We start from the raw sequence: 25,953 nt of genomic DNA, 5'->3' as shown, positions 1-25,953 counted from the left end.
GGTGAGTTCAGAATTTTTGTAAAGAATTACCAAATGTAAAATCAGGAAATGGAGGTGAAAGTAGGTCCAGAACTGAAAAATATAATAAACAAAGAACATGTTGGGCCAAGTGGACACAGGAGCTGATCTGATGCAGTTAGAGAGAACTGGAGAACTAACTAACAGGTAAGTGAGGAGAAACCATTTATGCTAAAGCACAAATGCACACACAAAATGGAAAATACGAAGTGAGAGAAGAAACATATAGGAAACAGTGAAAACGAAGAACATATATTTATTTGAAATCTCAGATGTATAGAAGAACGGGACAGAAGCGATATGCGAATATGCAGTTACCATATTCACCATGTGCTCCTTTCTGGGGGTTCCTGGAGGGAGTCCTCACATTCCCTGCTGTCCATTGAGAGTTAAGGCCCCACCCGGGCACCAGATCCCACAGCAACAGGTGTCAGTGTTCATCCCAGCACCAAGGCTAATGGCAGCCTGATTTTCAAGAGAGAGAAAGAGCCCAATCATGGAAGACACAAGAATGGAAAGAAATTGGGAATTCATGAAAATTTGTTCGCATTGTTTATGGTAATTGCATTGCTTGGAGTCTGGACATCAGCAGTCATCTTTTGTTAGCTCTTGTGAAATTTGAAGAAATTCTAGGAAGTTGAAGCACTTATGATGTTGATGGTGATGAAGGACTTTAATGTAAATGAGCGATGCTAAAATATTAGGACATAAAGGAAGATCTCCTTCAATGTCTTGTCATAGAACCTAAAAAATATCTAGCGTTCATAGAGAAGTTGCCATTGACTCCAAGAATGCTAAAGATGAAGTCAAATAGCAAACTTAGTCCCTTCCTTATGAAATAGGATGCACAAAACATGCAGAGAACAGAGATAGAAAGGAGATACACCAGCAAGAGAATAGCTTTTATAAAGATTCACTTGCGAAAAACCATGTAAACAATAAACTTGAGGATCTGGAAACATGTCATAAGGAAATTAAGGATACACAACATATAGAAATGGCAGCTTATCAGACTAATCAGAGAGTAGAAAAGACAGTGTTTTAGAGAAAAATCCAGATTCCAGTGAAAGACAGTATCATGGTATCAATAATATACCAAAATGATGATGAGTAATAAGACGAACCACCAGAAAATGAGAGGCCATAAATTTCAGGTGCTGCTAGGGAAGATTTAGTCGTCTCCCTGATGAGGAACAGTAAGAGTGCACAGATATCAAAATCTCTGCGTCTTCAAGGGGAGGACCAATCTCACCCACACATTACTCACCAACCTTATCAGTACGTTACCCACAGGACACAGGTGATTGTGACAGACCTTGTGACTTGCTGGGAAGTTCACAATAAAAGATATTTTAAATGAACCGTGGCCAGTTCTAATTTAGTATACTTCTTAGAAATGAAAAATCGATGTGATTTTGCATTCCTACATGTCTTCTTTTTGACAGTAGATACATTGTTTTTCTTCGCTTGTTTGTTCTGTCTGTAACACAGATCTTATTTTTACCAAGGTTTACATATGATTTTCAGGAAAGGTATAGAAATTACATCAATGATAGAGCAATAGTTGATGGGCAAAGATTCAATACATATTAGTAAACAACATTAACAATGTTAGGTTGATTTGGGTGACCTCTATGTTAAACATAGATTTTTTTTAAATCTGTAAAGACACTGAAATATCTGTTTGTGACTCTTGCTGATAGGAGTCATTATGAACTGTGTGGAAATTAATAGGAAAACAGGATATTGGAGGATTTAGTACAGACAAACTGCATATAGTAGAATAAGACAGCACAATTAACAAGCTGACCTAATAGATGCACACAAGTATACCTTCTTGCAAGGACCATTCATAAAATTACCATGGACTGTGCCATAAAACAATCTGGAAATTTTCAAATATTTAATTTTTAAATTTTCTGGCTTAGATGTTTACTTTCTTATTATCTTAATTTCAATATTGTTAACATACAGGGTTGTATTAGTTCAGGTATACAATATAGTGATTCAATAATTCTTTACATGACTCAAATACTTTATTTTATTTTAGTTTTTAAGGTTTATTTATATTTTGTGAGAAAGAGGAGACAGCACGAGAGAGGCAAAGAGAGAGGGAGGCACAGAATCTGAAGCAGGCTCCCGGCTCCCAGCTGTCAGCACAGAGCCCAACACAGGGCTCAAACTCATGAACTGTGAGATCCTGACCTGAGCCTAAGTCAGATGCTTAATCGACTGAGCCACCCAGGTTCCCTTCAAATATTTCAAATCATATAGAAGGTGTTCTTTGACCGTAAGACAATTATAACAGGTCAAAAACCCTAGAAAATCATGTGTTTGGAAATGTAAACAATGTGGTTATGAATGTTACACAAGAGCCAAAGAAAATAACATAAGGAAACTAGAAAATATCTTGAAGTGGATGATAATGGTGATATCATAGGAAAATGTGCGGGAATAAACTCTAATAATGCCTAGAGGAAAATATATCATCTTTGATGGTTATGTTATAACAGAAGAAAACCTGAAAATTCATGAACTAAACAAGCTAGTAAAACATGGCAAACTCCATTTTTTTTTAAAGCTGAAGGAAGGAAATAATAAAGATAAAATAATAAATTAAGGAGGTGGAAAACAGACATCTTTTAAAAATTATCAATGCCAGAAGTTTGTTGAAAGAAAAATGAATTTATGCCAATGTTGATCAAGAAGAACAAAAATGTAGCAGTTAAGGAGCCAAATACAGGGGTGCCTGGGGGGCTCAGTTGGTTAAGCGTCAGACTTCGGCTCAGGTCATGATCTCACAGTTGGTGAGTTCAAGCCCTGCATCAGGCTCAGCATTTGGCTCAGAGCCTGCTTGTGTTTCTCTCTCCCCTCTTCTCTATGCCCCTGCCCCGCTCATGCTCTCTCTTTCTCTCAAAAATAAATTTTAAAAACTTAAAAAGAGGAGCCAAATATAATGGCAACTTCATCAAACTACATGCACCTCCATGTAGCCTCGAAAGCAATGCAGAAGGAGAGAAATGTTAGCATACAAAAACCACACCTTCAACATGTCTAGAAGACAGAAATACTAAATCTTGAATTACTGCAAGTTAAAAAAGAAAACATAAAATCCTAACAAGTCATGCTCTTAACAGAAACCTTTTTTCAGTAAATAAGGACAATCTTGAAAAACCCTTGATAGAGAGAAGCCAGCCTCCGATGATCTAACAACAACTGCTAGAAAGGTAAAGCGGATTCATTCTGCAGAGAATGAATTAAAAAGCATACAGAATTTGAGGTGGCAGTCTTTGAAAGGCATTCATTGTTTAAAAGAAAAGAGAATCACCCTTTGGAAGTTGAGTGATGAAAAGAAAACAAAGGAAGGGAAAGAGGGAAGGTTAATATTCTGAAAGACAAAGAATGAATTGAGTGGAGGTTACACAACCCCTTTGGCAACAATCGCCTTCCATAAGGAAACAAATGTATTAGAAAAAGTGCTGTACTTTGCCACACTGACAGAAGAGGGCAGCATTGAGCTAAGAATATCGCGAACCACACCAACTCCATCAAGTGAATGGAAGAAAATAGGATAGATCTATTGGAAGAAACTGTAACAAAATAAGAATCAGAATAAGAACCAAAATACCTTCATAGGAATACAAAATACCAAACCAACTATAAAACAGAGGAAAACAGTGTTGTAACCCTCCAAACTGAGTTACATGTTTCAAACAAGCTTTCGAGGATATGAAAATCTGTCTTCATACAGATATTTAAAATTTAAATACAAATAAAATTGACAGTGAGAAAAAAGAAAGAAATGGAAAGTTCATTCAGAAATTAAGGTTCACACTGTGCCCGAAGGAAAAGATATTCAAATAAAAATTTAAGAAGGGACACTGAGGAAAGGCAGGGAATCACCCAAGAGAAAAGAGGAGATGAAAAATCAATTTAAAATACCTGACTGAGGGGCGCTTGGGTGGCTCAGTGGTTAAGCGCCCGACTCTTGATTGCAGCTCAGGTTATGATCTCGCGGTGCGTGCGTTCGAGCCCCATGTTGGGGGCTCTGCTGACAGCACAGAGCCTGCTTGAGATTCTCTCTCTCCCCCTCTCTTTGCTCCTCCTCACTCATGTGCACTCTTCTCCCTCGAAATAAATAAATAAGCATTAAAAAAAAAAAAGAAAACCTTTTCTCCAAAGTTAGAAAATGAACAGCTATGTAAACCAAAAGAAAGCACAAGACATTTTAAAAAATAAAATGAAGTGCAGAGGAAATGGAATATCAGCTGCTCCTTTTACTTTTCTGCCTTAAACATATAGAAAATAAGACACATATGAGAAATAATAGTTTCCAGACATTAGAAAAAAGGCAGTGCAATGTCTAAGGAAGGGAAAATAAGTGAACGCTCCTATGTTACCAGGTTACTCCCTGGAGCCAGCTTCTGAGCGACAGTCATGGGAAGGGAAATCCATACATACCTTTAGACGCTTGCTGAGTCGGGGAGACAGAGATTGGAGCTCTGGGAGACCAAGGCGTCCAAAGTTTGCGGACCAGGGCACGGAGAGGAGGAAGCCGCAGGACAGTGCCCCGGAGAGCTGAGGAAGACAGCATGCAGGTCTCTGAGCACTGATCTGTGTGCTGGCAACAGGAAAGTGCTGGAACTTGGGAAAGACTGCATGATCGTTGTCTGAAGCCTACACAGGGCAGGGGACGCTTCAAGTGCCCACAAAACTGGGATGAAGATACCTCGGAGAACACAGAGCATCGGGCGGGCACCCCAGAAGGCGATCTTTTGTAGTCAGGCTTCCGTGGCCCTACTCCGAAGGCTCCTGTGGACTTGCTCTGACAGGTTAAATGGCAACCTTCCAACACTCCGCTGATTTCCACTACTTAACTTTGTGCTGGAACGTATTCTAGCACTACTTACGAATAAAACAAGTTATGCGACGCCTGGGTGGCTCAGTCGGTTAAGCGTCCAAGTTCAGCTCAGGTCATGATCTCATGGTTCGTGGGTTCGAGCCCCGCGTCAGGTTCTGTGCTGACAGCTCAGAGCCTGGAGCCTGCTTCGGATTCTGCATCTCCTCCTCTCTCTCTCTCTGCCCCTTCTCCGCTTGTGTATGCTCGCTCTCTCTCTCTCTCTCTCAAAAATTAAAAAATAAACATTAAAAAAAGAATAAAACAAGTTTTAACAACCAACAGGCCAACGTTGAAAATAGATACTCAAAAGAAATTAATTTTCACGCAAAGAGGTGGGGAAATACTTCCCATAGTCGGGAGGAATGGTAAATCAAGAATACCGGAGCTGGAAGCGGTAGCCAGGAAGGAGCAAGCAGACAAGGCTGTGTGCAAACAGAGCTATTACACATACGTCCCATAAATTCAGATGGTAAAGGAAACCACAGCCACAGAGGTGAGGAAAGTGCATGGTGTAAACAGGACTCAAGAGAACATTTAGACATAAAAACACAATAAAATGACAGATAAATGGACATGGGTTTCAAGGCAGATCAGACACTGCAGGCTGAAAGATCAGTGAAGTTGAAAATACAGCCACAGAAACTATCCAAAGTGAATTAGAAAATGAATAAGTAAAACATCCGTTAAATTTGGGACGATATCGGGCTGTTTAACATGCAGGTAACTGAAATTGCAGAAAAAATGGAAAGTGGGAAAAATATTTGGGCAAACGATGGCCAGTGTTGTTCCTAATGATTTAAATCTACAGACCCAAGAAACTGAACTAAGTGCCAAGCTGTATAAAGATAAAGGAAACTGTGCACATAAGTATTTCCATCACTGGAAAAACAGTGATGAAAAGGACATCTGAAACAGCTAGAGGAAAAAAATACATTATACACAGAGGAACACAGGTAAGAATGACTGCAGGCTCTTGTCCGAATCTGGGAAAGCTAGAAGAAAATGGAGACATATTTTTAATATCCAAAAACAAAAGTTAATAAGAGTACATTCGTCAGCAACAACAAATTTCAACACGGAAGGCAGAGTAGATATTTTCAGAAAAATAAACCTGAGGGATATACTTCCAACAGACCTGAAAGAATTTCTTCAGACAAAAGAATATAGTGTATGTGGAAATTTGAGTTTGCTCAGTGGAATGCAATTGAGAGGAAGAGAGATGGTATGGGGCGCCTGGGTGGCTCAGTCGGTTGAACGTCCAACTTCGGCTCAGGTCATGATCTCACAGTTCGTGGGTTCGAGCCCCGCATCAGGCTCTGTGCTGACAGCTCAGAGCCTGGAGCCTGCTCTGATTCTGTGTGTGTCTCTCTCTCTGACCCTCCCCTGTTCATGTTCTCTCTCTCTCTCTCTCTCTCAGAAATAAATAAAACATTAAAAAAATTTTTTTAGTTAAAAATTTTTTTAAAAAAGATGGTAAATGTGTGGGTAAATAGAAAACACTATTTTTCATTTTGAAATACTACAAAATATCACTGAATGGTTTTTTTTTAAGTTTATTTATTTTGAGAGAGAGAACAAGCAAGGGAGGGGCAGAGGCAGAGGAAGAGAGACAGAATCCCAAGCAGGCTCCGTGCTATCAGCGCAGAGCCCGACGCTGGGCTCAAAGTCACAAACTATGAGATCATGACCTGAGCCAAAACCAAGAGTCGGACACTTAACCAACTGAACCACCCAGGCTCCTTGAAAATATCCTTGAATGTTTAAAGTAGAACAGCAGCAGTGTATTTGGGGCGTACAGCGCATGTAGAAGTCCATTGTATAACAGTAGCAAAGGGAAGTCAGGATGAAAATAGGCAAGTGCCGTTGTAACTTTTTACACTGTTCATGAAATGGTGTAATATTATACTTTATATCCTAGAATTAAAGATGTATAGGTCTTAGAGTGACCGTAATAACAGAAGTCAATCAATCAATCATAGGCAGTAAGTTTATAGGGGGAGACAAAATGAAATTTTAAAAAGAAAAAAAACAGGGGCGCCTGGGTGGCTTAGTCGGTTGAGCGTCTGACTTTCGCTTAGGTCATGATCTCGCCGTTCGTGGGTTCGAGCCCCGCGTCGGGCTCTGTGCTGACTGCCAGCTCAGAGCCTGGAGCCTGTTTCAGTCTGTGACTCCCTCTCTCTCTGACCCTCCCCTGCTCACGCTGTCTCTCTCTCTCTCCTAGAAATAAATAAAAACCTTAAAAAAAATTAAAAGAAAAAAGAAAAAAAACCACCACAAATATTACAGAGGAAAGTAACAAAAGGAAAAAGAGCAAATGAAACCAACAGTAAATAAAGCTATATTTAAACCAAATTATGTCAAATGTTGTATTAGATATTAGATATAATTTAATATAAGGAAATAGAAAGCCAGACATTTTTATGTTGGATAAAAAAGAAATCAATACCCAACTATAGGCTGACTACAAGAAAACCATGGTAAATAGAAATAGGAGCTTAGGAGGCGAAAATATTTACCATGCGTATTTTCTTACTAAGTTGTTCGTGATTTCAGTGCTATCCAAATCAATATCTTAGCTGTATTCATGTGGAGTTTGCGAAGTGCTGAATAAAATGGGCACAGAAAAGCAAAGGATCAGAAATGACCGAGACCATTATTAACAAAAGGGAAAAAATCAAAACTCATTCATGATCAAAACTCTCAGCAAATTAGACTTGGAAGGTAACTTCCTAAACCTGCTATAAAGCATCTGTGAAAAACCTGAGGCTAAAGTAATAATGATGTCAGACCAAATGCTTTTCCCTTAATATCAGGAATAAGACAAAAGTGTGTGCTCTTACCACCATCATTTTCCATTCAGTGGAGGAGAGAGCTATTGCAGAAAAGCAAGAAATAAATAGAAATCATAACTATTCGAAAGGGAGAAGTAAATTCATCTCTGGGTAGAGATGACCTGATGGTATTTATAAAAAATATCCTCAGAAATCTTCAAAGGACTGCTGGACGTAATACTTAATTGTATTGGAGGCATAGGCTTATGGTTAATATACAAAAATCAACTGTAATGTTATACATCAGAAGCAAACAACTGGAAAATGAACGTTTAAAAGATTCCACTGACAATAGTACCAAAAACCACATAGGATTTAATAAAACACGTGCATTTTTTTTCACTGAAAACTACAGTATATTACTGGGTGAAATAAATTAACAAAGACACAAATAAATGGAAAGTAATACAGGTTCATTGGCTGGAAGATTTGTTAATTTATTAAAACTTCCCCAATTGATCTGTAGATTCAATGCAAACTCTATAAAAATCCTAAGATGTTTTGTGGAAATTTATAAATGGATCATAAAATTTCTATGACATGAAAATCCTAAAATAGCTAACATTTTTGAATAAAAATAAGGTTGGAGGATTTGCACTCTCTGATTTTAAGTCTGACTGTAAAATTACAATAATCAGCACAGATTGGCAAAGTGATTGACAAACTCATCAATGGAAAATAGCGTCCAGAAACAGAGCCATCTACTACATTGTCATTTGATTTTTAAAGAATGTACTGATGGGTATGGGGGGGGAGAGGGAGGGAGTGATGGGCATGGAGGAGGGCACTTGTGGGGATGAGCACTGAGTGTTATATGGAAACCAACTTGACAATAAACTATTTAAAAAAAAAAGGAATGTACCAAAGGTGTGCCTGGGTGGTTCAGTCAGTTAAGCATCTCACTCTTAATCTCAGCTCAGGTCTTAATCTCAGGGCTGTGAATTCAAGCCCCGTGTTGGGCTCCACGCTGCGGGGGAAGCCCACTTAAAGAAAATGGTAATATACTAAACATTTCAACTGAAAGGCAGAGAATGATCAGAATGGATACAAAAGCAAGACACAACTATATGCTATTTATAAGAGGTCCACTTTCAATTTAAAGATACAGATCAGCTGAAAGTAAATAAATAGAGAGCATATTAGATGCATGTGATATGTTCACCATAATCACATGCTGGAGCATAAAACAAGTCTTTGTATATTTAAATGTATTGAAATAATTCTACTTATGTTCTCAAACCACCACAAGCTGTTGAGGGAAACAGCAAATGCTTTTAAATTAAAAATCACAATTCTAAACTGTCCATGGGTCAAAGAAGAAACTCACAAGAAAAATTGGAAATGTTTTAAACTGAACAATTATGAAAATATACCCTATCACATCTTGCATGATGCAGGAAAAACTCTGCTGAAAAGAAAAAAAATTAGCCTTTTATCCTTATATTGGAAAACAAGGAGGTTCTGAAAATTAGTGATGAATAGTAAAGAAATGAGAGGAATTGTTAAATTAAACAAAAAGAAAGAAGGGCGCCCGGGTGTTTCGGTTGGCTGAATGTCTGACTTCAGCTCAGGTCATTGTCTCGCAGTTTGTGAATTGGAGCCCTGCATTGGGCTCTGTGCTGACAGCTCGGAGCCTGGAGCCTGCTTTGGATTCTGTGTCTCCCTCTCCCTCTGACCCAACCCCACTTGCTCTCTCTCTCTCTCTCTCAAAAATAAACATTTTAAAAAATGTGTTTTTTTTTTTTTTTAAAAGAAAGAGGATTAAAAAGATAAAAGTGGAAATCATTGGAAAAGAGAAAAGCTACAGGAGAGAAAACTTAAAGCCAAAAGCCATTTCTTTAAAGAGATCAAAGAAAGTGATAGATATTTTATTAGTATGATTAAGAAAAAGAGAGAGAACACATGTTACCAACATGGGAAATTAAAATGTGTATTACTACTGATTCTGAAAACACACTAAGAAAATATAAACTATAGTAGTCTGCCAGTCTGTTTAGCATCTTAGATTAAATGAACAAATTTCTTTAAAAATACAACTTACCAAAACTGATATTAAGGAAAATGGGACACACGAATGCCCTCTATTTATCAGAGGAGTTTAATTTTTCTGATCAAAAATCTTCCCACAGTGAAAACCCTAGGATCAGATGATTTCACTGCTGAATTTTGTCAAACATCCTGGGAAGAAATCACATCAATCTAATAGAAGGTATTTCAGAAAATAGAAGGGACACTTTCTAACTAGTTTTAGAGGTCCAACTTAACTGATATTCCTGAACCGTACAAAGACATTACAAAAATAAAAGAGGAAATTATGGACTTACATTCTTTATGTACAAAGACACAAAAATTATGACAAAGTATTAGCAAATCAAAACCAGTGATGTCTAAGAAGGCCAAATATTATGACATATATTGATCTATTGAGTGAGGTTTATCTCGGGAGTGAAAATACTTCCTTAACGTTCAAATCTCAAACAGTATAATTCATCCTACTGGTAACCATCTGTGTATTCTGTGCAGTTACGAGTCTGTTTCTCGGTTTGTCTCTTTTTCTCCCCTTGTTGCTAATTTTTTTTGTTTGTTTCTTAAATTCCACGTATAAGTGAAATCGTGTGGTTGATATCTGGAAGATCTGGGGGATCATGGAAGGGCTATTGTGACTTCACTAGGAGACAGCAGTGTTCACCGAACAGCTTTTAGAACAATTTGATGAAACACCATGGCGGTGTCTTCCAGAGAGCAAGTGGCGGAAAACTCTAGAGAAAACAATGAAGAGCAGCCAAACTCTATCCAGGGAATACATTAGTTGAAGATGGAAGAACTGGCCTTTCTTCTCTGGTGTAAGAATATAGGAGGCTGCCCCCTCCATCCTGGGTATCATCTCCAACGGGCCAATTAGCTTCCCCCAAATCCCTGCCTGTGGATGATTACACAGCCTCCTACCCTGTTCAAGAACAACTACACGGAGACTGTTTTGTGGTACCTGAAGGAGCAAATATGATGGATCGTAAGCGCACTGTGTTTCCAAACTACCTTCCTCATCACAGGCCTGCAGCTGGTACTTTGGGAATGGTGGGAGCTGGTTTGGGGTTTGCCACTGTAGCCTCTAGAGTGGCTGAGATAGAAGCCCAGGGCGGCGCGTCTTCTGCGGAAGGGGACAGTGCATTTGGGTCTTCTGCATGCAGATGGAAACCGTCTGCAGGTGCCACTTGCCCATTGTGCTTTTGGTGGTGATTAGCAGTGGGATTCATCAAAGTTTCGAAGCAGATCCTTGGAACGAAGTGTTCAAATTTGGAGACACTACTGCAGTGGCCTCTCCAGTCTGTCTTCTGCCAAACTCACATTATAAGCAGGTTATAGCTGTGTTTTTTGGAGGCAACGAGTATCTTGTACAAACACCAGAAGAACTCCAAAAATCAAGCCAGAGCTTGGCAGACACCCCTAAGCCCTCTTTTATCAATGTCACGACTAAGCCGTGAGCCACACAGAAGGCCCAGGATTCTCACTGGCCAACCCACTGTAATGCATAAATAAAGATGCCAGAGAGTGGTCTTGAGGACTTTTCTCTTTCTTCTAAGATGGAATTATATTTTCCACAGCAAAATTACTAAAATATTAAAATAAATACCATTTAGGGGCGCCTGGGTGGCTCAGTGGGTTAAGCATCCGACTTTGGCTCAGGTCACGATCTCGCAATGTGGGTTCGAGGCCCACGTTGGGCTCTGTGCTGACAGCTCAGAGCCTGGAGCTGCTTCGGATTCTGTGTCTCCCTCTCTCTCTGCCCCTTTCCCGCTCCTGCTCTCTCTCTCTCTCTCAAAAATGGATAAACATTAAAAAAATTTTTTTAAAATAACATTTATAAGTGAGACAAAAATGTATAGTTCATCTTAGCAACAGAACGATTATGTGATTTCACTAGATGTAGCTTTAATGACATTTTTAAAATATATAACAGGTTTAAACAGAGACTAGAAACGGGAAGGAAGAAGCGTTCTGAACAAGAAAGTGGATAGTGGTAGAATGGAAGGTAAAGATGGCAGACAGAAGGAGAAAGTCTATTATTTGTCCAATGGGAACTCCAGAAGAAGACGATAAAGAGAACCTATTGACAATAAAGAAATAATAATGGAGATTTGTCCAAATTGGTGGAAGTTGTGCATTCTGAGATTAAAGAAATATAACAGGTCTTTAGCCAGATGAAAAAATATACCTTCCCCTAAACAAATGTTCACTGTAGGAAATCAAGACAGGTACCCTGAATGTTACCCGAGGGTGGGGACACGGACTCAGAACACCTGCAGACAGTTACACCGTGTGTACTTCCAAAGTAATAATAACCATCCAGAAGTCAATGAGATGTATGCGGTTTATCAAAGAATCATCACCATTAAATGAGAATTCCATATTCATCTGGAACAGTATTAAAAAGTGAGGATGAGTGAGTTAAAAAACCGAGCTAGAGGGGCACCTGGGTGGCTCAGTCACTTACGCGTCCGACTTCAGCTCAGGTCATGATCTCACGGTCTGTGGGTCTGAGCCCCACATCAGCACAGAGCCTGGAGCCTGCTTCGAATTCTGTGTCTCCCCCTCTCTCTTCTCTTCTGCTTATATTCTCTCTCTCTACCAAAAAGAAACAAACATTAAAAAAATTTTTAAAAAATTAAAACACACACACACAAACAAAAACAGAGCTAGAAGAAGTTTGTATCCTTGAAAGAATTACTGAGAATTGAACTCCAGCCAAAGAGAGTGGAAGCAGGAAAACTGAGCAGAAGAAACAGATCCCAAAAGTAGAAGTGGACAAAGAACCACTGGTAAAATACTGCGGATAATTTAAATAAATAGTAACACTTAAAGATATTAGTGACAATGGTTCTAATAATAATCAAAGAATTTCAATGAAATAAGATGAAAGATAGGAAAGGGGAAATGTATCAGAGCTAATGTCCTATTGTTAAAAGACAAGACACAAAAGACTTAAAAAACTTTTTTAGGGTTTATTTTTGAGAGAGAGAGAGATAGCTTAAGTGAGGGGTGTGCAGGGAGAGGGGGAGACAGAATCTGAAGCAGGCTCCTGATTCTGAGCTGTCAGCAGGGCTCGAACTCATGAACTGTGAGATCGTGACCTGAGCTGAAGTCAGATACTGACCTGTGTCAGACAGAGATACCCAGGCGCCCCTAGACATTTTATTTATGTGGTGCTAAAAACATCATTTGCCAGCATTTAAAATTCAAGAGCTTTCTCATAAAAATGTGACTTTCCATTAATTTGCATACACATTTTGTAAAATTTAACTTAATCACTAGGAGACCATACACAGAAAGAAAGTTTCTAAGACAATCGAGGAAAGTAGAAAAGCCTTAAGCCTGGTCCATGGAAGGGGTGTTATGAAAGGAGAAAAATGGAGAACAAGAAGAAAAGAAAGCATGGTAATAGAATTAGCAATTCCCATGTGTATCTGATCTCCTTTAACTTGTTATTCACACTTTCTAGGAGGATGGAGAACCGCTTTTACAGCCAAACAGGAACTATAACGCAAAGAACTCATTTTACAAGTCCTCGACACAAAAGTAAGCATTTTTCCCAATAGAATTTTGATTTTGAAATGTATTTCTTTTGGGGCACCTGGGTGGCTCAGTCGGTTGAGCATCCGACTCAATTTTGGCTCAGGTCATCATCCTAGGGTTGTAGGATTGAGTCCGGTGTCGGGCTCTGCACTCAGCACAGAGCCTGCTTGGGATTCTCTCTTTCTCTTTCTCTCCCTGTGCGCCCCCCATTCTCTCTCTCTCAAATAAAAAAATTAAAATTAAAAATAATATATTTCTTCCATCCTTTGTGACACATCCCCTTTGTGTCCACAACGCTCTAGATTCTATGAGTAATTCAGAAAACATCAGACAAAGACATTTACTCACTCACATTGATGACTGAAATAAAACAGGTCAAGGGGGAGTCTTAAAGAAAAGCTATGTGTAATAGAAGCATAAAACCAAAACATAAAGGAAATGGCCAAAGAGAGGAGGAGATAAGAATACAGGAAAACAAGATCAGAGAAAGCCTCAAGGGGTTTATTTACCCAGTCAGAAACCATATTCACCTCTTGCAATGTGTCTGTGCCTTAGGCTATGAGGTTTGTCAGGGAATAAGGCAGACAAAGGTCTCTGTTCTCAAAGAGATCTCACTCTTTTTTTTTTTTTTTAATTTGGTACTTTATTTTTATTTTTATTTTTTTTTAAATAGTTTATTGTCAAATTAGTTTCCACATAACACTCAGTGCTCATCAAAGAGCTCTCATTCTAAAGGGAGATGGACAATGAGCACAAAGCTAGCACAAAAAGAGCTTGTATCCTAGAAGGTGATGAGTCTGTGGAAACATAGAAGAGAAAAGGTAGAATGGAAAGAGAGCATCTGGAGGGTCCTGTGTATGGGCGGTAGGCTTCCGTAGTGAATGGGATATGGGGGTGGGGGAGCACTCCTTAAGTGATGGGGTTTGAGAGGAGCTCGGAAGGCATAAGGGAGTGACTTGCAGATGTCTGGAATGAGCATTTTCCAGGCAGAGGGAATATACAGCAGTTTGGAAAGCCTGTGTTGGAATTATACACAGGGTCAGGGAAGAAGAGAGGGCTAGGGTACCCGGAGCAGAGTAAGGGAGACATCAGGAAGAGAAGATGAGAAAATGCAGCAAATGCCCAGAAGCAGATGTCCAGGGGCATTTTAATCAACTGTAAATGCCAGGGCTTTTTCTCTGAGGGAGGTGAAGATGTAGCAGGGAAGTGAAGATGTAGCAGAGAAGTAGCAAGATCAGCCTTGCACATGGTGGCCACTGTGTCCCCAGCCAACTGGGTCAGGGAGAATTGGGAGGCTTCTATAGAGGTCAGGTCAGGGTGGCTTATTGGAAAGGTGGTAGGAAGGTGTCAGCTGTCGTTGGCTCTTGGATATATTTTAAGAGTAGAGCCAACACAGTTTCCACATTGGAGGTCATGAGGGTCAAGGAAATAGGAGTCAAGAACAATTCTAAGGCTTCAGGTAAAGCAGCCAGATGGACTGAGATCGCCCGTTACTTCAACACAGCGCAAGCGTGGGAGCGAGTTTGGAGGGAAAGGTCAGAAGTCCATTTTAGACATGATGAGTATAAAGATGTTCATTAGACAGCCAAGTGGCTATGTCAAGTAGGCGATGGGGCATGTGGGTCTGGGGTTTGGGAAAGAGGTCCGAGCTAGAGAAATAATGTTGGGTGGTCACAGCTTAGAGACAGGTATGAACTGGCAGGCACGCAAAGGGTGTTGGGGAGGAGGGAGCGAAACTGTGCAAAAGGTCAAGTATGATGAGCCCCGGGAAGGGGTGATTGTAATTGCCCAGTAGGCTCTGAAGTCAGCAGAGCAATAGAGAGTGGAAAAGCAGATAACGATGTGTGCACTTGGCAAAGCTCTCCATTCCCCCCACCTCGAAGTCCCTCCCTCCCTCCCCTGTGCTGAACAGGGCTGAGGGCTGCAGATTTCGGCTTCATGGTTTTCTTTCCTACTGACGGTACACCCATCACCAAACAGTTTCATGAAATATACACATGATCAGATATTTCCCCAGATGCCTCATACAAATATAAAGAATATGTAAGAAACGTGTGATTAAAATCAGAATTGTGCTTTTTCTCGCTCTCTTTCTCTGCAATTCTTTCTGAAGAAAGCAGCATCTGGGTATCGGTTGGCGAAAATGATGCCACTTTGTCAATGAAAATGTCCCCTGGTAGCCCTTTCTCTTCTGTGTTTTGTGCATAAGAAACGTTCTGGGAGATAATCCGGCCATCGTGCAAGCTCGGGTTTCGATCACCTTTACTTAGTTCGCATCAAGTTGGAAATGAAGGGTTTGTAAAGAATTTCACTTCAAGCCCGTTTTGCTGCTGAGCTGGGAGAAAGGGGCAGTTCAATTTGAACATACACTTGCAAATTCAAAGGCAAAATCATACTTTTCTTTTTTTTCCTGTGAGCAGTGCCAATTTTTAATTAGGCATGATTTTAGTTCTAACCCATATTTCAGTCTTGCACCGATAATGAGCCAGCGGCATCACGTTGTCTGGCTGACGGTGCCGTGTGGTCGGAAGTTAGCGCCCCTCGGCCTGAATCGCTTGTGTTGACCACCGGTGTTGCTACAAGTCTGTAGGGCAATTTTGCAACAAGGTGGTGGGCATTGTCTCCGCATTGTGAAATGACTCCAAAAAGTACGGGAACAGTCTTTTCCACACAGTTCTTTTCATTAGTGTGTTGGCCACAGTTTCCTGTTTTCCTTACGAAGCGCGTGGCTCCTATATGAGCCTTCGACAACTCCAAGTGGTGGAAATCTTGATCCTGTTAGAATAGGTTGAATCTTTTTAGCAACTCAGGAAGAAACAAATGACTGTGCTAATGAAGGGGACTGCGCTAATTTACACGGTTTAAGAGAGCTACTTAAAAAGCCAGATAAACTTCATTTATGTGGGAAAAAAAGAAGAAATACATAATATGGAGCTGGATGTCGGAATCCTGCAGCAAGTTGAGAAAAGAGCTCTGGCAGAGGCATCCACAGCCTGGGGACCTGCGGTGAGACCCCTGATTCTAACCACCCCCTGCGGGCCTTTGGCACCCTCCAGTCTTTTGAGCCCTCAATTTACTTATCTTAAAAAGGAAGGATTATAACTAAATGGCCCCTGGTTTCCTCTCTGGCTTTTGATTTCATCCCCTGTTGTATTCTTTTTTTAAAAATTTCTTTAATGTTTATTTTGGAGAGAGAGAGACAGAGACAGAGACAGAGCATACTTGGAGGAGGAGCAAAGAGAGAGGCAGACACAGAATCGGAAGCAGGCTCCGGGCTCTGAGCTGTCAGCACTGAGCCCAGCGCAGGACTCAAACCCATGAACTGTGGGACATGACCTGAGTGGAAGTCAGACGCTCCACCGACTGAGCCACCCAGACACCCCAGATGTTGTTTCTTATCCACTCTTTGATCCCAAGCACCTAGCACAGTGCCTGAAGGATAGAAATCTCCGAGGAAATATTTGCTTGGAGTCTATTTCACTGGATCTGTCATGTATGTCTGTCAAAAAGAGCAGAACTTTCAAAACTTGAAATACAAGGTGGTACCTTTAGATCCAAATGCTATGTACGTAATCCTTGCACTTACTAAGATGACTAGATTCCTTGAACCATTGGTGTGGGACAGTGGGAATCTGGCTCTGTCTTCAGAGGCCAATAATCTGGATTTGCATCCTGGCTTCGACCATCAGTAGCTATGACCTTAAGTAAACAAATTCCATTCTCTAAGCCATAGTTTGTTTATTTGTGAATCAATGATCTTCCTGTCCTGCCTCGCCTCGAAGGTCAAATGGTTTTTTTTTTTTTTTTTGTCAACTGTAAGATGTATATAAATACGTGCATTGGTTTTCCACTGCTGTGTCACGGATCACCACACATTCATCAGCTTTAAACCACAGGACCATGGTCAGAATGCAAGTGGCCCCCAACTGGGTTCAAGACTCAGGGTTCCTCGGGGTAGAATCGAAGACTTAGCTGGGGCCGGATCCTTGTTTTCCAGGAGCATTGAGGTTGTTGGCAGAATTCAGTTCATTCAAGCTGCTGGGCTCACCAGATGTTTCTTTAAGGACAGCTGAACAGTGTCTGCTGTGTTCTTGTCTCTTTTGGGGGCTCACCTGTTTAGGTCGGACCTACTTTGGAACACCCACCTTTTGAATCACTCAAATTCACCCAGTTAGGGGCCTTGATCACATGGGCACACTCCCTTTGCCGTATAAAGTTGCCACACAAAGTATCGCAGGAATGACCCCTTGTCATACTCTCTTGATCTGCCCACACCAGACGGGACGCAGTTACCTATGACAGGTACTCCAGGGGGCAGGAATCTTGGGAACATGAGAATTACCTACCTGCCACAGCGTATGACAGCTCTGTGGCTCCTACCAACTGAATATGCGTTTTTCATAAAATATCAATATTTAATTTCATAGAGCTTACGAAGTTGTTCCTTGGGACAAGATGCTACCACCGAAACTCGATCCCGAAGAAACCACGGTAGAAAAAGCTGCTGACCCGATTTCACAGTGCTTTACCCTGAAAAGATATGAAGGGGCACCGGCAATAACCCAGGTCAGTGATCAGGGGCCTTAAGTGCACGTGTATCATTGCTTTTCCCCATATACAAGGTTTGCATTTTTGCAACCATGCATTTGTTTCTAAACTGAAGTCCAAAACTTTAATACTCATTTTATTCAAGAAATAATGCAACAAATGCATAAATATATACACTTATGGAACTGAGTTCTAGATTTTAATATTTTAATATTATCTATATTGGACTTTTCTTTTTTAAGTTTGTTTATTTTGAGAAAGAGAAAGAACACATGTCTACAAGCAGGGGAGGGGCAGCGAGAGTTGGGGGTGGGAGAGAGAGAGATCCCAGGAAGGCTCCTTGACAGTGCGGAGCCCAACATGGGGCTCGATCTCACAAACCGTGAGATCATGACCTAAGCCAATATCAAGGACTTGGATGCTCAACCAACTGAGCCAACCCACCACTTGTTATAAAGTGAAAGCCACGCTCCTTGACAGGCCATGTGTCCAGTTCTGTTATTTGCCCCCACTCAGCCTCACCCCCACCCCCACATGGTGTTCCTCTTGCTCCTTCAGCCTCGCCTCCACACCAGGCTCTACAGTGTCACTTTCTACACTGAACCTCTGTGAAATCCCCAAGAGCCTTGCTATTCCTCAACACGCCATGTTTTTTGCAAATAAGGTTCCATTGCCTTCAGTATTCCATTTTTTCCAGGCTAAATCCCATGAATCTTTCAGGTCTTATCTTGGACCTCACTTTCACCCTCCCAACCCCGGACTAGATGTCCCTGTTCTGTACCCCGGATTAGAAGCACCTCCTCCTTCCGTTGATTTCTCATCCTTTGCTTCTGTTCCTCGCCCCACAGAAGTCTGACAAGCACTGGGGTCCCCTCTCATAACAAAGCTCTTTACTGCATAAAATAAATAGCATGAAAGAGGAAAATAATTCTATTGAAATACTGTTCTAACCATGGGCTCCTAAGAGGTTCATGAACCACAGGGTGGGAAACCCACATTATCTTGAAAAAATTTTTTGACTTTTATAGAGAAAAATGGCAGTGACAGAGGAAAAACATGGCTACAATAATGTAAAATCTCAGCATGGAATTCACACATCGAAATTAAACTCAGTCAAAGGACAAAAAATTGTGCCTGGATTCTTATAGCTGGTTTTTTTTTTCAATTTTTTAAACATTTATTCATTTTAGAGGGGGAGAGCAGCAAGAGGCAGAGAAGGAGGGAGAGACAGAATGTGAGGCAGGCTCCAGGCCCTGAGCTGTCAGCACAGAACCTGACGCGATGCTCGAACCTACGAGCGGTGAGATCATGACCTGAGCTGAAGTCAGACGTCAAACTGACAGAGCCACCCAGGTGCCCCTCTTATAGCTGTTTTTAAGGCTCTCTCAACTACTTTAAAATACTTTCACACCTTTTGAAAACTGGTCACCATTTCCTTCCCAGCAAGGTGAGTTTCAAAGCTCAGGGTCTGGCAGGGCTGTAAAGCCTGAGGCTGCAGAGGGTGGGCCGAGGTAGATCCAAGCAAAACATAATTTCTGGATGAAAATGAAAATGAGACCTTTCTGGGGTAATGGGTGACTCTGTCGGTTTGACGCCTGACTTCAGCTCAGGTCATGATCTCACCACTCGTAGGTTTGAGCGCCGCATCAGGCTCTGTGCTGACAGCTTGGAGGCTGGAGCCTGCTTCAGATTCTGTCTCCCTCTTTCTCTCTCTCTTTCCTCCATTCATGCTCTCTCTCTTTCAAAATAAATAAAAATGTCAAAAAAAGAGACCTTTGTCAGGACTTCAGTCCAAAGGAGTTGGATGATGAGGCAGATTCCGGCTATGGGAAAACAAACCAGGAAACTGGGTCTGCAAACAAAGCAGAGACTAGGAGGGCCTGGGGGCGTCAAGCCCCCGACATGCTAAGGATGCTTGCAGAGTGCTTTCTGTTGGGAGCCTGGGGCTTACCACTGATGCGGTGAGGACAGTTATAAGCTGGAGCTTATATACGAGAAATTACAGTAACTTGTTCATTAAACACGTCATTCATTTTGATGCTGATTTTAGATGGTTGGTGGACTCTGGGACAGATTTCAAACAAGATCTTTCTTGGCACCCATCAAGCCAGTTACTTTGTAAGTTTTATCTCCTCATGTGCTCATCACTCAATTTTTCACTTTCATTAATGTGTCTGGTGCTCCAGCCCATGGGTGAGAGAGGGGCTGAGGGGCGTATCCTCTGGAGAACATTCCAGAGACCTCAGACTTCCATCCCTGGGATGGGAAGGAGAACCCACATCTGCCTCAGTTACTCAGCGATGCCTGCCTTGTCTTAAACCTGTTTAACATTTAGACAATGAAATATACCACAACCGTTTAAAAAGAAATTGTCCTTTAAAAATGAATTTTTATATAAAGCAAAAAAAAAAGATGAAATGAAAATGTGCCAAATTATAATCAAGTTGAACTGCTGCATCTAGTGTTACAAATAGTGACAATCTTGAAAAAACGTTGTCTTCTCAGCAAACTTAGATTTTACTGAGGCGTATTCTAAAAATAACATGTACATTTTTTGATAAGGATTATTTAAATGATGTTTTGCCAATGTGGAAAACATCCCAATATAAAAAAATAGATTCCAGTGTATAAATTGGACTGTAATCATTTTTTTTTTCAAAAAGATTTCAACACTCAAAAAATTTAAGACTCTCATAAACACAACAAGCTGATGTTGCTGGTGATTGCATCCAAATATCTTTTAAAGAATAAAGATGGAAGCCGTTGGTGCCAACCCTTACATTATGTGAGCACCAACGAAAACACCTTATTAGCATCTTATCTATACATCATGTGGTGAAATGGCAGATAACGCACCCAGATGATAAAATTTTCATTCCAGCTTATATGAATCACTGCATTTTTAAAATAAGAAATCAGCCAATGAATGAAAAGCTTTCTGTCTCAGTCAGTAGACTATAGCTCTGAACTTTTCAGAGTACCTCTCATCCTGCAACCTTCCTCTAATGCAAGGGCTGCCCCGAGATCCTGCCTGGATGGGAGTGTTTATGCTGCTGTACTCATAATGCCGAAACCTAGAAACAATGAAGGTATCTTTCAACAGGCCAGTGGAAAAGTATACGCTGGATAACCTACTGGAGAATACCCACGGGTAATGCACGGGAATACAACCAATGTTTTAGTGTTTATTTATTCTTGAGAGAGAGAAATTCATGAGCCAGAGTGTGAGCAGGGGAGGGGCAGAGAGAGAGGCAGACACAGAATCCGAAGCAGGCTCCAGGCTCTGAGCTGTAAGCACAGAGCCTGACATGGGGCTCGAATTCACACCGTGTGATCATGACCTGAGCCGAAATCCAGAGTCAGATGCTTGACCGACTGAGCCACCCAGGGGCCCCTACGTGACAAACTTTTAGAGGTTAATTCCCGTGAGGTATCTCCAAAGACTTTGTTATTCTTTTAATAGGAGAAATACTGTAATCATTGGGTGCTTATTAAGTTAACATCAATAAACTCCATTGTGTGCATTTTCTCTTTCTCTAAGTGTGAGTCCAAGTACCAGAAGCAAATACATCCCTCTTTATACGTAAGTAATAGTGTTTCATAATGTGTTAAAAATTACTAAATTTACATCTAAATTGTAATTGCCTTCAGCTCACTCATGTCTGTAATTCATTGTTTGAGACAACTTACACTTTCGAACCGAGTTCTAATGTTTTGCCAGCCCAGAGCCCGCTTAATGTCAGGTCTTTCATCACAGGTTCGTTAAAGAAAGAAAGGGGGAGCGGTATTTTTTTCTGTTTCCCCAAATTGGCTATTTTATGAAGTAAAATGCCCTGGATGCTCCTAATACTGCATGTTGTCAACCGGAAAGACTTTTACACTCGATGAGGAAGATACGACGTGCTCACTAACACTAAAGTGAGGAAATAAAGTACAGGAACATGTATCCCCTTACTTTCCTGAGTTTGGAGCTGGCTCTCCATGGTCAGCAAAGATCTGCCAAAACGTGGGGTCTTCTCTCCTCTGGATCGAAGAGTCGCCTTGTGTTTTCATCTGTGCCAAACAAACAGCCATCTTTTCCTCACAGTTCTGGGGCCTGGAAGCCCGAGATCTGGGTGCCCGCGTAGTGGGCGAGGGCTCCCTTCTGAGTCACAAGACTTCCCACTCTGTCCTCATAGGGTGAAAGGACTGGATGGGCCCCCTAGTCCCTCTCCTGACAGCATCACCCCCATGACCTGAGCTCCTCACGTCTCCTGCTACCATCACCTTTGGGCATTAGGACTTCAACACAGGAATACGGGAGGAGTGTAAACATTCAGGTCATGGACCTTGGAACGAAGCAGACCTAAGAAAATGGAGGCTTTGGCTGCCGCCATTAGTTACCTCTTCTGCCCTACAGTGGAGGTGACCGGGCTTTCTAAGCAGTGGCCCCAGAAATGCCTCAAGGACGCTCCGCTCTCTGGCTGACAGCACGTTAGCCTTGTCTCAGGGCCCTGAAGGCACACGGCTGGGCCCCCCAGATTCCCGGGCACCTGCCCAGATTCCCATCTCCAACAGGAGCCCGGTCGGCTCTGGCGATGCCAGCCCCTGCCTTGCCCCCCCGGGCCAGCCTCGGGTGAACCAGCCTCCCTGGGCTGCACAAACAGCCCCTTTCTCTGCACAGAAACACAACCCACCTGTTTCCCTTCCCTGGCCCAAACTTCAGATCACAAGAGCCCGGCAGCTGTTGCTCTGTAAACGGGGAAATCTCTCGTCTTCGTGTTTTAAGGCAAACTGTTCCGTCGTCATGGTTACTACTATTATTGTTGTTGTTTCAATATTTTCATCGATTTTAGCAAATAAGATTGTCTTTGGATATTAGGACACTGTTTATCTCTTCTTCCATCTTTCTTATGTGGAAACACACGTTTTCTTTTCTTGTCACGCAAACAGGGGTTGTGTGCAGGCCATAAGCGCCGATGACGTTGACAACCCCTTTGCAGATGTCACGTCCCTCGCCAAGCCTCGGGCCTCCAGCATTCTTTCTACAAACACAAGTGGGTGAGTTCCACTCGTAATTACTCCCCTTCCAGCGCCGTTCAGGGTGAAACTCAGTGATGGGCTTTATCATAAAGAGGGAATAAAAGGTGGCCCATCAGCGAATGGGCTTTAAGAAGAAAGACACCTGCTGCCCCAAAAGAAACGTAGCTCCCTACAAACAGATCATAATTCTCTGTGCTGACTGACCCGGGCGCCTCGATGCACAATAATGTGATATATCTTATAGTCCATGTTTTACATGCATGNATCTCATGGTTCGTGAGTTCAAGCTCCATACTGTGCTTTGTGCTGACAGCATAGAGCCTGGAGCCTGCTTCAGATTCTGTGTCTCCATCTCTCTTTGCCCCTCCTCTGCTCATACTCTGTCTCTCTCTCAAAAATAAATAAACATTAAAAAATTAAAAAATATATAACATATTACATAGTATATTATACATAATGTATCTCTTATGTAAAATAAATACAAAATATATTTAATATATAATATGTAAACTACATTTAACGTATAATATTTTAAGGTACATACATATATAAGTATGTTTATGTATAATATGTAGCTGTTTGCTCTCACCAATGGGAATACTAGGGCTCAGAGGTCGCTTCCCTGGGACTCCCCAACACAGTGGAAGTTGAAATCCTGTACTCTCTTCCTGATGCCCCTGAGTTGCTGAATGTCACGGGTATTATCCCAGCAGTTTCTGCGGGGCCTGACAAAGGCAAATTTCATGCAAAGCCCAAGTGTGAACTATGACAGTATTTTCAATGTTAATTGATTCCTTTTTTTTTTTAACATCAGCTGTGCTCCAGAGCCGAACAAGCTGCATTTCTCATGGGCTATTCTTCGGGGCGTATTCTGTTGCAGGTTAAATTTAAGCAAATCCTGCATCCTGACAATGGTCGTAAATTTCCGTTACCTTTTCTGACTATGTAAATTTTTTGGCCACTTGGCCAAATTACAAAGTATGCTGCGAATCTAACTTTGGGGTTAAAATATAGTTGTGTGACGTATCTCACTTAAATCTCGAGATAACGCACCCAAAGGAAATGACAAAAGAGCCTGTAAAATGCTAAGAAAGGCGGTAACAAAGATGAGACAGAGACTTGGCCCTCACGTAGCTTAAGAATCTGAAAGGCAGATAAACGTTAAACACAAATAATTACGGTACAAAGCAGTATAAAATAAGTCCCCCCAAAAGTTAGCTTGGTGTTTTCGAAGCTCAGTTGCACAGAGAGGTCGCTTTCTCTCATGAGACACTAAGGATGCTTGTGACATCTGAGCTGAGTCTTGGGAAAGGATCCGTTGGTGTGTTTCTTCCATAAAATCTGAGAGGGAAATACTGCTATTAAACACAGTAATTCTAAAGATATTAAAAGAAGGATATGAGGATGAAGCCAATTTAAAAATATCCTACAGGTCTAAAAATTTAATATGGTTTTTTTCTTTTGAAATATGCCTTTAAATTTTGAAGCATTTTATGAGACATTCTTGCCAAAGAATCCAAACACATTCTTTTGGGTCATTCCTCAAAGAGAATGAAGAGGGGTCTGGCCAGCATTTTAAGAATTTGATGTAAAACATCCCATTTAGCCTGAATAACTCAGGGAGCATACCGCCCTACCTCGGCTTGCTTTAGATTTCTGTTTCTAAGGAAGTGAAAATGTAGGAGTGGCTCCCGGAAAAGAAATTGAAGACGTTGGTTGCACTTGTCCGATTTGGCCACTAGAGGGCTACCAAGCTCGCGAAGTTTCTTTTGAATCCGATTTCCACGTTTAAGGTCCTCTTAACCTTTTAGCACAAAGAAATGTTTTTCGCTTTATTATGGAATATTAATAGATACATAAATATTTAGTGTCATGTGTAACATATAAAATGAAATACCAAATAAAGGCCTGTGTGTTCCTGCCTTGCTAAAGAAATAGTATTTTATTATTGCTAAAGAAATAGTATTTTACTAATAATATCTTCTAAGCCACTTGTGGGTGCCTCTCCACCTCATCACCTAGATCCCCTTTCCCAACCCGGAAGCCCTCAGTCTTTGTGCTTTTCCTTCACTTACTTTGCTATGTACTTTTACTACATACATGTAGATGTCTAAAAAAATACATATTCTTAAGTTTTATCTATTTATTTTGAGATAGAGAGAAAGAGGGTGCAAGTGAGGGAGCGGCAGAAAGAGGGAGAGAGAGGGAACCCCAAGCAGGCTCTGCTGTGTCAGCACAGATCCCGACGCAGGGCTCAAACTCACGCGAACCCTGAGATCATGACCCGAGCTAAGACCAAGAGTCGGATGCTTAACTGACTGAGCCACCCAGGCGCCCCATAAAATATTTTGTTGTTTTTGCAATACTGCATTGGGCTGAAAGGCAATTCAATATGATGCCTTTTGCATACAATCCAAAACCCAGAAACACGTAAACTTACTAACTTCGTGCTAAGCAGAGAATAGAGGAGCGTCGTCCTATTGAGAAGCAAGTATGACTCTTCCTTTGCTTTCTCATCGTAAACTTTCTTAAAGAAAAATGTCCTCCTGATATTATTTTTAAGATTCTCCTTATATCTCATGATACTTAATCATGGTGGAAATAGGAAGCCACACTTCAGACGGTCAAGGTCACTGACTCGTAGTTCAGGTGGCTCCATTGCTGGAATTTCTCTCACTAATTGATTTGGATTTCTGGTTGCCAAGCCATCTGACATCGTTTTTTAAAAAAAAAAAAGCTTAAAATATTATTGTGGAATTGGATCTGATCATTGTAGGAAAAAAATACAGAAAAGTTAGTAATGATAAAAGACTGGACCATGCAAAAACATAACCGAAGCACGTAGCTGTGGGGCTGATATGGAAAAGCCTGTCTGTACGATGTCAGGATCCAAAATCGTGAAATCCTGCCCTTTCCTGAGGAAATGGAGAGAGTGGCTGGCCCAGCTGTCGGAGCTACGCGGGGTGCTCACATCCCTGGTCTGGCCCCTGTCTTACCAACAAGGAAACTGAGGCACGCGCCCAGGCGGGAGAGCCCACTGAAGACCAGCTGGCCAGGAACCCA

The 25,953-nt window shown here is 41.3% G+C and overlaps 1 protein-coding gene across 1 annotated transcript in view; it reads left to right on the top strand.

The window, feature by feature from the left end:
* Positions 1 to 25,953, top strand: part of SPMIP7 (sperm microtubule inner protein 7) — a 50,841-nt gene that overhangs the window by 12,904 nt on the left and 11,984 nt on the right. Inside the window, exons 3-7 of the mRNA XM_077781140.1 lie at positions 13,247 to 13,323; positions 17,748 to 17,886; positions 19,919 to 19,986; positions 21,410 to 21,451; positions 22,801 to 22,908. Coding sequence (XP_077637266.1) covers positions 13,247 to 13,323; positions 17,748 to 17,886; positions 19,919 to 19,986; positions 21,410 to 21,451; positions 22,801 to 22,908 — 434 coding nt within the window. The remainder of the gene's footprint in view (positions 1 to 13,246; positions 13,324 to 17,747; positions 17,887 to 19,918; positions 19,987 to 21,409; positions 21,452 to 22,800; positions 22,909 to 25,953) is intronic.

Source organism: Crocuta crocuta, unplaced genomic scaffold (genome assembly GCF_008692635.1).
Source record: "Crocuta crocuta isolate KB4526 unplaced genomic scaffold, BGI_CrCroc_1.0 scaffold108, whole genome shotgun sequence".
Lineage (NCBI taxonomy): Eukaryota > Metazoa > Chordata > Mammalia > Carnivora > Hyaenidae > Crocuta > Crocuta crocuta.
The sequence above is the reverse complement of the archived record's forward strand: the minus strand, read 5'-3'. Positions and strand labels throughout refer to the sequence as shown.